Source organism: Lutra lutra, chromosome 1, assembly GCF_902655055.1.
Source record: "Lutra lutra chromosome 1, mLutLut1.2, whole genome shotgun sequence".
NCBI lineage: Eukaryota > Metazoa > Chordata > Mammalia > Carnivora > Mustelidae > Lutra > Lutra lutra.
The window spans coordinates 168439753-168449964 of NC_062278.1; the positions used below are offsets into that span (position 1 = coordinate 168439753).

At 40.0% G+C, this 10212-nt stretch overlaps 2 protein-coding genes across 8 annotated transcripts in view; one reads left to right on the plus strand and one right to left on the minus strand.

Moving 5' to 3' along the window:
* IFT122 (intraflagellar transport 122) overlaps positions 1–210 on the minus strand; it is a 71395-nt gene extending 71185 nt beyond the window's left edge. For both annotated transcript variants that reach the window (XM_047744086.1, XM_047744078.1), the window contains exon 1: positions 54–210. In XM_047744086.1, coding sequence (XP_047600042.1) covers positions 54–94 — 41 coding nt within the window. In that variant the 5' untranslated portion in view covers positions 95–210. The remainder of the gene's footprint in view (positions 1–53) is intronic.
* Positions 211–263: 53 nt separating this feature from the next.
* Positions 264–10124, plus strand: MBD4 (methyl-CpG binding domain 4, DNA glycosylase). Of its 6 annotated transcripts, XM_047744133.1 has the most exons (8): positions 360–724; positions 2263–2493; positions 2905–3734; positions 6133–6207; positions 6285–6419; positions 7000–7149; positions 7638–7741; positions 8676–10118. In XM_047744133.1, the coding sequence occupies exons 1-8, from the start codon at positions 567–569 to the stop codon at positions 8751–8753; spliced, it is 1761 nt and encodes a 586-aa protein (XP_047600089.1). In that variant the 5' UTR covers positions 360–566; the 3' UTR covers positions 8754–10118. The 6 variants fall into 6 exon arrangements, with proteins under 6 accessions (XP_047600100.1, XP_047600064.1, XP_047600089.1 ...); XM_047744144.1 differs by lacking the exons at positions 360–724; positions 8676–10118 and adding an exon at positions 264–336 and having other exon boundaries at positions 7638–8660; XM_047744108.1 differs by lacking the exon at positions 8676–10118 and having other exon boundaries at positions 359–724; positions 7638–8661.
* Positions 10125–10212: the final 88 nt, after the last annotated feature.

Sequence of the window (10212 nt, forward strand, 5' to 3'; positions counted from 1 at the left end):
CCATCCCCGCCAGGGCTCGGCCTCCCGTTCCTCCCGGATGCCCCACTCCTCACCACTGCTCGGCTTTATCTCTCCACGTCAACACGGCCCTCATCGCGGCTTCCCTCACGCCTCAGGCCCCTCCTCCCGCCTCAGCAACGGGCCCCGCTCCGCCAGCCACTTTGGTTACCTGCGCTACCCCTGGCAACACACATGCGCAGTGAGCCTCGTGCGCGCGGCAGAATTCCGAGTGCGCAGGCTTAAAAGGCAGGGCTGGGAACGGAGTAGAAGATGGGACGGAGCCTAGGAGTCTGCGTAACTAGGACGCGTGCGACTGGTCGGAATGGGCAGAGGGCGGTATGTCTTTCTCGATGAAGGATTTGATTGGCTGAGCTGTGGAAATGGCGGCTGTGGCCAAGTGGGCGGTCGGAAAGCTGCTGTGGAGTCTGACAAGCTTTTACCGCCTTCGGCTCTCGGATTCAGCCTAGCGCGCTGAGCTGAAGAAGTTTTCGCATCTGATTTTGCTCCGCTCCTAGAGTGTCGCACACTCTCGGCCGGTTGCTGCTGTTGAAGCCCACCTTAAGGGCATGGCTGGGATGGAGAGTCCGAGCCTGGGAGACTGCGGAGCTGCCCCCTCGGTCACGTCCAATGAGCGCTCAGCCGCAGACCGGCACTGTGACCTCCGGCAAGTTATAGTCCCCTTTCGGGACTCATTTTCGCCATCTGTAATGGGAGCGGGGGTGGGGTGGGTAGAAGACGGATTGACCTTTTTAACCTAGGATCGACAGCTCTCGAGACCCACAGGGTTAGGTACTCGGAGCTGTGGCTGTATTTGGCTCAGGAACTCTTCCAGTGGGTTCAGCCCTGGGTTGCATCTTGCTTCTTTAGCCGGAATGACGAAGGAGCTGGAAGGAGCAGAGAGGTTTTGTGCAGGGGGTGCAAGGAGAGGTCAGCTTGGGCTGGAGTACCCTAGGAAGACCTTGGAGGAGATGTCATGTTAAGCAGCCAATGGTGCCCCCAAAATGGGTCCTATAAGAAATTAAAGAGGCAGCCACGGGCAGGTATTCAGTACAGTACTTGTGTATGTGGGATAAGGGGCTAAGATGATTTATCTACTTTTTTCCCCCAAAAATTTAATCCCCAGAACTACCTTAGAAGAAGTATTACCTCCTTTTTAAAGATGAAGAAAGGAGGCTTTGAGAGGTTAGGTAATTTGCTCTTGGAGATGGATATCTATCTATCTATCTATCTATACATACATATGAAATATACATATATACAAATACATATGTATACTGAAATAAATATATATATATATATATATAGTAAATGACAGAGCTGTGATTTGAACCTAGTCTGTTGACTTTAAAGTTTGTGCTATTTTCACCAGGCTTAAGTTTCCTTGTTCCTAAAATGTGAACCATATAATTTCTTAAGATCCACTTAGCTCCGCAAAATTATTAACCCCAAATTACTACAGAAGAGCTTGATTCTAATTCTGGATACTAGCTCTTGCTTAGTTTCCCTAAAGAAGTTGGGTTAGATAGCTCTATAGACCCATCCGACTTTTAAAATGTGTGATTTAGTGATTAGGATACACTTTATTGAAGTTTTTCAATGATAATGCAGGGGGAGAGGTAATAGACCAAGATTTAGTAGACCTAGGTTCTGTATCAGTTTTGCAAGTAATTTAAATCTTCCCTGTCACTTAATTTTCTCAGTAAAATTAGAGTAATCTTTGTCCTACCTACCTCACAAGATTCTCATGAGGATGAAAGAGATTTGAAAATTCTTAACAAAAATTATTTACCTTTTAGAGGGTTACAACCTCTGAAGAAAGCAATAGACACTCTCCCCCAGAAAACTGCAGATATATATAAAATTTTTACCTCACTTATTTGGGGAGAAGGAGGGTGTCTCACTGACTCTTTTAAGCAGCTCTGTTGATCCCAGTTTAAGAGCTCACATACTGGTTCATATTTTTAAATTTATGCCAAGTGTCAACCAGACACTCAATAGCCCCATTCAGAAATTAACAACAACATAAAGTTTCTAGTGAATAGCTTGAACTTTACATTGTGCAGACACTTCCAACCCTTTGTAACCCATGTTGGAGGACAGGAAGATATTCACATAGCATAAGACTGGTCCATACTGATTTTAATCTTTCTTGTAGTCTAAATTTTAGTCCATAGGGTTCCTGCTCTGTCATGGATTGAAATTGAATAAGCAGAGGAAAATAAATTTTAAATGAGCTGATCACTTATACTTTGTATTTTTCAGCCAGGAAGATGGTGCTCTGGGATTGGAAAGCATGGGAGAAAATGAGAAACAAGTGATGATAAAAAGCAGCAGTGAGTGTAATCCCCTGCTGCAAGAATCCATTGCTTCTGCTCAGACTAGTGACACTACTATGACAGAATGCCCTAAGTCTGTCCCATGTGGATGGGAAAGAGTTGTGAAGCAGAGGTTATCAGGGAAAACAGCAGGAAGATATGATGTATATTTTATCAGGTGAGCATGCAAGGTGGTACAGATAGTACAGCCAAATCATTTTATCTAGACAGGTATCAGGAAAACATCACAGAAATCTTGGCTTTTTTCTGTTTTTACTAGAAACCGTTGTAGATTTTATTCCTTGAGTGTCACTAGTTAGTTATATCAAGTGATCTGGGGACAAGGACATAAATCTTCTGCTGCAAATTGTTGCCCTTAAATTTGTAAATTTGTAAGTAATTGTAAAATTATACTATCATAGAGCAAACTATTTAAAAGTACCACTTTATTACTTTTTTAAAAAATTTTAAATGACAGATACCCATGGTAACATTGGAAATGATTAATTAAAAATCTGAAATGTGGTGTAGGTCTTTTTAAGTCACTTTTATTGACTAGCAATAAGTTTTCTTTAATATCATTTTCTAGCCCACAAGGACTGAAGTTCAGATCCAAAAGTTCACTTGTTAAGTATCTTCACAAAAATGAAGAAACTTCTCTCACACCAGAAGATTTCGATTTTACCGTACTTTCTAAAAAAGGCATCAAGTCGGGATATAAGAACCGCAACATAGCACCTCTGACATCCCAAATGCAAAGTGAAATTAATAGTTCAAACCGGAACCTCAGGACACGAAGCTGGTGGAAAAAAGATGTCTTTCCTCTACCAAGCAGTTGTCTGGAATTGCAAAGTAGCAAAGGACTATCTAACTTTAAAGATAAGGGTGTTAATGATGTGGACTCCAGAAAGGTTAGAAAGTCCAAAGAAAAGGTGCCTATTTTGAAAGGAATTCAAATTAAGAGAACTAAAACAAGGTGCCAGAAGGGTCTTCCAGATTCTGCTCAAAGTAATAAGAAAAGAAAATCTGAGTATAAAAAGGCAGATGATGAAAGTGAACCTGTTGTGCAAGAAAGTCAGCTTGATAAAACACTCTCCATTGCTGATGCTGGGACAAGCAACAAGACCCTCAGTGCAACCAGTGAAGAAAAGAAACTTGTAAAAGAACAATCATTGAGTTTGGTATCAAATTTTTGTTCTGAACAAATAACTTCTGGCATCATAAACAAATTATGTTCAACTGAAGAAGCAGAACACAGCAAGAAGTGTGAGGAAACCTTTTTAGAATCTGAGGAAATAAAATCAAAAGTACAAGTTGGGGAGAGGAAGGAACATTTGCATACTGACATTTTAAAATGTGGCTCTGAAATGGACAACAACTGCTCACAAACTGAGAAAGACTCTGTGGAAATGTGTCAAGGTACTCAGAGCATTAAAGCTGCTAATAAACACATGATGAGTTTATGCTTCCAGACACTATATTTCATGCCTGTACCCAGTTAGGATATGGAAATAGAACAAAGAAATAGGACCAAATATCAGCTACATTGTACCTGTTGATCCTAGTACCTTATTTAACCGATCTTCAAACGCTTGGCTATGGCATGGAGGGAATTGGCTGACTTCTGCCTTGATAACCCCAGCTAAAGAGAATTGTGTCATTTACAGCTGCTACCATCTCTTCTTGGTGCAATAGCTGGGACTTTCCTCAGCAGTGCTTTCCCTTCCCATCTTCTTTCCAGCCAGTAATATTACAACTTTAGGGAAAATGAAAGGCTTCATTTGTGAAAAGGTTTGGGGAAGACTCCTTTTAATGCATAAGCTGGTCGAAAATAGTCCATGTCTACTCTTTTGCACCCCTCCTGTTATTTATTCCTGATGTGTGACCTCCAATTTCAGTTTGTACAGATCATAGTCATTTTTATCTTCTATTATAATGTAATGCTTCTCTAAAATGCTTTAGAGCTCTAAATAATTCAAAACTGTAATCACATAGTTCATTTATTATTTGTAATATGCTCTTAATACAGAGTTCAGAGCTTAGCAGTACCTGCCTTTATAGTACCTCAGTGAATAAAAAATAAAAAGAAGACCTTTTGAGCAGCCCTGTATTAGTTATTCATTATGCCATTATGGTATAATGAATAACTCCTTTAAAGGAGAAGACTAATTTTACTTAAAGTCCTGCTGGGAGACAGCCTGGACAAATTGGTGGAGCAGGGGCTTAGACTGATTCTGTTCTCAGTCCCACTCATGATTTTATGTTTTTGCTGTGCCTGGAATTCCTTTACCTTTAATAGCAAATGGCCGTATATACCTAGGAACTGCTTAAGAATTCAAGTCTGCCCTTTAAAGACTTTAAGCTTCTTAGAGCTTGGAGGTTTATGTAGCTTTGTTGCTAGTATAATGGACAAATAAAATATTTTAAAATCCTTTTGTGACCAAAACGGAAGATCCTATTCATCCTATACATAAAGAAGTCTAGTTCTTAGCACAAGATGAAGTACCCTGAGTTTAAGAAGTGTCTGATGGAATTGTAAAGACTTTCCCATTGGCTTAGTTGGAAATTGCAAAGTAAACTGAGCTTCAGTCTCCTACTAATAAAGGATGCTAGTTAATAATTATTTATAGGAACCCACAGAAGAAATCATGTAACTAGTAAGAGTAGTTTCCTTTGTCCTCTTTTTTTTTACTTTCTACTAGGCTTTGCCTATCTGCTTCTGAGCCTTTTGACTAAGATCAAGTGTGAAGTGTAGAATAACAAAAAACAGTAGTAATTATCTGGAGAGCTGGATACTTCTCCCAATCTGCAGTCAGTCCCACTCTCATTTTGACATTGTTGTTTAATTTCTAAGCCTTCATTTGTTTATCTGTAAAATGGAGGTAATAATACTCACCAGTCCAGTTTTTTACATCAAGAATACTGCAGAGTAAAATGAGAAGTGAAAAAGATGGCTTCACACTCTACAGCTGCAAGTTATTATTTAACTGACATTCAAATTGAGGGGGTAAGGCTATGGAGAGTATTAAATATGATGATTTTAGAAACTTGGGAAGCCCAGTAATGCTGGTCAGGTAGTCTTTGTTACGTTAACTGAGCTTCCCAGTAGATAGTGATCCAGTATTCCAAGGTCCCAATCTTGGGTTTTTCAGTAGGTTTTGTTTTATCTTTATCCTTTTCTGTTTTTTAAGTGTAAAAGTGTTCACTGCAGAAATTTTGGAAAATATAAAAAAAAATCAAGGGAGAAGAGAAAAACTAGCAACAACCATTATACCATTTTGGTTTATTTCATTCTAATTTCTGTATTTTTTTTCTTCATTAAATTGGGATCATATGTAGAATATTGCATTTTCACTTAAAAAGTTAAGGACATGGGAGAAAATATTCATGATGTAGTCCAAAATGTTTAATGACCACACTGTACAAATGTGTCATAATTTACAATATCCCATATTATTTCTAATTTTTCAGTACTATGAACTCTGAACATAAATCGTAGAGTACTACTTAACAGTGGTTAAGTTACTCAGGAGCTGGACTGCCTGGATTTGAATTTCAGCTCTGACGTTAGCTGTGGGACCCTGGCCATGTTACTTAATTTATTTTTACTCAATTTTCTATCTGTGAGGTTAAAGTAAATAGTAGCTAGCTTGTCGTTCATTTGTGGGATTGAGTTGGTTAATTTTTGTAAAGTGCTTAGAATAGCCTGATATGTACTAAATGCTTTATAATAGTAGTGTGTTGTTATTTGCACCCCTGAATATTTCTCTAGGCTAAGCCATAGCTTCTGTAAACAATGTTCACTCTTCCTTTTCAGAAGATACCATTCCACGGACACAAATAGAAAAAAGGAAGACAAGCCTGTATTTTTCCAGCAAATATAACAGAGAAGGTATCCCTTTCCCAATCAGAAAATTAGATTTTAAATCTGTTTCAGGTGTTCAGCTCTGATGCCCTGTGTTTGTTTAGCTCTTAGTCCCCCTCGACGCAAAGCCTTTAAGAAGTGGACCCCTCCTCGGTCACCTTTTAATCTCGTCCAAGAGACACTTTTCCACGATCCATGGAAGCTCCTCATTGCTACCATATTTCTCAACCGGACCTCAGGTTTGTGGATTACATCTTAGAGAGAGTGTGATAAGGAGAAAGGGCACTGGATTCATTAGGAGGTTTGAGTTCAAATTTAACTTTGAGTCTGTGTGACCTCAGGCAAGGACTTTCCCTTCCAGCCCTAGATGACATCCAAAGCCTTTTTCGCACTACAGAACAAATTGTCATTTATTTTCTACTTCCAAACTAGTTTTGGTCAGCAGTGAAAATCAATTACCTAATATTCCTCCACCCTCTGTCATGTGTAAAAGCATTTCTTTTTCATTGAATGCTTTCTTTAATGTCATTGGCGCTTTGTATTCTGTATGTTTTTATACTAGTTATCTGATGACTGGATTATTTGAAAACTAATAATCAGGCAAGTCCAGGTATCAGTATGATTGAGACTGTTAGCCCAATAGCTGATAGTGTTGACTTTCGATTCTGAAGGTGGTTGCCAATTCAGGTAATAGCTTCTCACCAGGGGTTTAAAAAAACAAAACAAAAACATTCTATATGAGATTTCTCGATGAGGAAGTACCTGAACTTAAAAACAACCCATCTGGAGGCTTGTAATCACAGTTACTTTTACTTCCAGGCAAAATGGCAATCCCTGTGCTCTGGGAGTTTCTAGAGAAGTACCCTTCGGCTGAGGTAGCAAGAACCGCAGACTGGAGAGATGTGTCAGAACTTCTTAAACCTCTTGGTCTCTATGATCTTCGAGCAAAAACCATTATCAAGTTCTCAGGTACTTTCTTGTATACCCAAAAGAAGGAACATAAACTGCCTACTTAAGAGAGCCACACCTTAAACTTTAATGTCCTTGGATGCTACATTAATCGAGGTCATTCAGCTGAAGCCCTAAAGACATTTAAAAATAGTCCGCTTGCCCCAAACTACAGTCTCTCACCCAAGCAATAAGTCTTTGCCCAGTACTGGGGCAAGCCATCTGGGCAGGATTAGAGGAAGAAGTCAGTGAAGCAGAATACCCTCTTGACCTTAAGGACTTTGCCTCTGCATAGTTAGCACAGCACAAAATAATAACGGTTAGTAAGTGGCATGTGAGAGGTTCAGACAGGGTCCTGGGGAAATTCAGAGTCATCAGAACTGGGGTTGTTAGAAGAGACTTTTTGCTGTTCCTTTCTGCCGTACTCACCATCTGGCTCTGCATCACTACGTATTTAGGGAAAGTGTCTTTCTGAGGCTGACCTGATCTGTGGGGTGTTGTATTTTCAGATGAATATCTGACAAAGCAGTGGAGGTATCCAATTGAGCTTCATGGGATTGGCAAATATGGCAACGACTCTTACCGAATTTTTTGCGTCAATGAGTGGAAGCAGGTGAGACCCACTCCCAGCCGTAACATCTCCAGCATATTTTGTCTCTGGGGCAAATTAAGTCCATCCTTAGAGCTAAAACTATTTCTTGGGCACATGTGCTATCACTCTCACAACCAGTTTTGTTCTAGGCTCGAGGGGCAAGTGGTGGCATGGGGCTAGAGGCAGCAGGGAGAGGATCCATAGATACTGCCAACTCCATAAAGATTCCTTGGTGTGGCCTCTGACTGACCTCCAGCAGTTTGTCACTTCTGGCCCCGTGCTGTCATTCTCATTCACGTGTGGTCTCTAAGCCTAATGTGGTTCTCCTCCTGTCACAGCCATACTAGCCTTCAGAAATATACCACTGAAGGAAAGCAGACAGGTTTGGGCTTGGAAGGAATGCTTGTTGGGTTTCTCCTACTGGTCTCAGACTACTTTTGTGGTAACTGGGCCGTACCTCAGCTACCCAGTCAGTTGAGTATGCCCTGCCCACAGATATCCAGGGGGTGTCCTGGCAGCTGGTGGTACTGCCAGGTGGCCCGGTACACTGCCATCTTGGTCTGTGACTCACCTTAAAGCGTTTAGCCAGTAGGTCTGCCCAAGCCTATCCCTGCTCCTATCATTTACTATGACCTGAGCAATCCATGTAACTCTCAGGGTCTATAACCTCCTGGAAAATGGTATATTAGTACTTGACTCATATTATCACTACCCCACATGGTAGGTCATGGTGAAGATCAGTACTAAATTGGAAAGTACTTTGTGAAGAATTACCTTAATGTAAGGTATAGTTTTAAGCATTCATGAATCCAGTTAGGTTAAAGGTTATAATTTTCAGGTATGCTGTGATAATGTATTGTTCTCCTACCATCCCTTTAAAAAGCCCATTTTAAAAATGTATTTCTGACAAAGTTATATAAGACCTCTGTCTCCTAATGTGTTTTATTTCTTCCAGGTACACCCTGAAGACCATAAGTTAAATAAATATCATGACTGGCTTTGGGAAAATCATGAAAAATTAAGTCTGTCTTGAAATCTTTTTCAAGCTCATTTTTTTATACATTACTTTGCACTTGATTCTTAAGAGCTCCATTAAGCACAACCAACTGCCTTACAGGTATATAGATTTTAATTAGTCCAACTAGAAATGCAATGTAAGTTTTCTTAATGTGTGTAACACTGGTAGAACTTTGCTGCTGAACATACTAGAACATGTTTTGAGATTTTTAAAAGTAAATTGTTATTTGACAAGAATCCTAAAAACGTAAATGACTTTTCCAATAATAAAATGTGATTCAAAGTTGAAAAAAAACTTTCATAAGCTCTCAGTAATACAAAGCAGATTTCTGTCAATGTTGCTTAGGAGAGTTTGGATTGTCTGTTCTCTTTCTGTAAAAATGGAATTACACAGTTGTTATATAAGACATAGAGTTTGCAGCCAAATATGTAGGAAAATACATTACAGGGTATGTTAGGCAGTTAATTTGTATTTTTACTAAAAAAAAAAAAAGTAACAGTAAGGTTCTTTTGTCATCACGTATACTTGCCGGCTCTGTGCTAGCTTAGGAATTAGAGATTTGGCCCTAGCATCCATCTGATAGCCTGTGAATATCTGCCTGCAGCTTTGTTTCAGAATGTCAGCTTCTGGCTCATGCATTTTACCTTGACCTCCTTGTGAAAGGTTGAACATTTACCCATCTCTCATCTCCCAGATTGGGGACAGGACCTTTTAAGTTTTGTAACCTTTTTTTTTTTTTAAGATTTTACTCATTTGTTGGTGAGGGAGAAGCAGGCTCCCTGCCGAGCAGGGAGCCCAACACCAGGGCTGGACCCCAGGGCCCTAGGACCTTGACCAGAGCCAAAGGCAGACAACTAACTGAGCCACCTAGGTGCCCTTTGTGCCATTTTTAATACAGGTATTATAATGTTGTAGTTCATATACTGCAACATTTACCTTAGAAGGAACTCGTCAAACAACAATAACAAAAAATCCCAAGTTGTTAACTCTACCAATTTTCATTTTAAGGTATGATTTCAAAATTAAATTGATTGAATAAATAAAAAATAAATTGTTGGGAAACTACCTTTGTTGTTGGGTAGAGTGTGCTGTAAGACAAGTTGGTTGTTTCCACTTTAGTGAGCTAGTTTCAATTTTTAGTGAGAGAGATGGATTTTGACCAGAGAATGGGAAAACTGGCCATATCCCCCAACAAGGCAGACATCCACTTTATAACATCCCATCACATCTTTATTTAACAGTCCTCAAAATAGCATTTACTAAATGCAAACCCTAAATGGAGAGAGACACAAAGACGAAAGCATTCTGTAGGGCGTCTGGGTGGCTCAGTTGGTTAAGCGACTGCCTTTGGCTCACGTTGTGATCCTGGAGTTCCAGGATTGAGTCCCGCATTGGGCTCCCTGCTCAGCAGGGAGTCTCCTTCCTCTTTGACCCTCCCTCCTCTCATGTTCTCTCTCTCTCTCAAATAAATAAA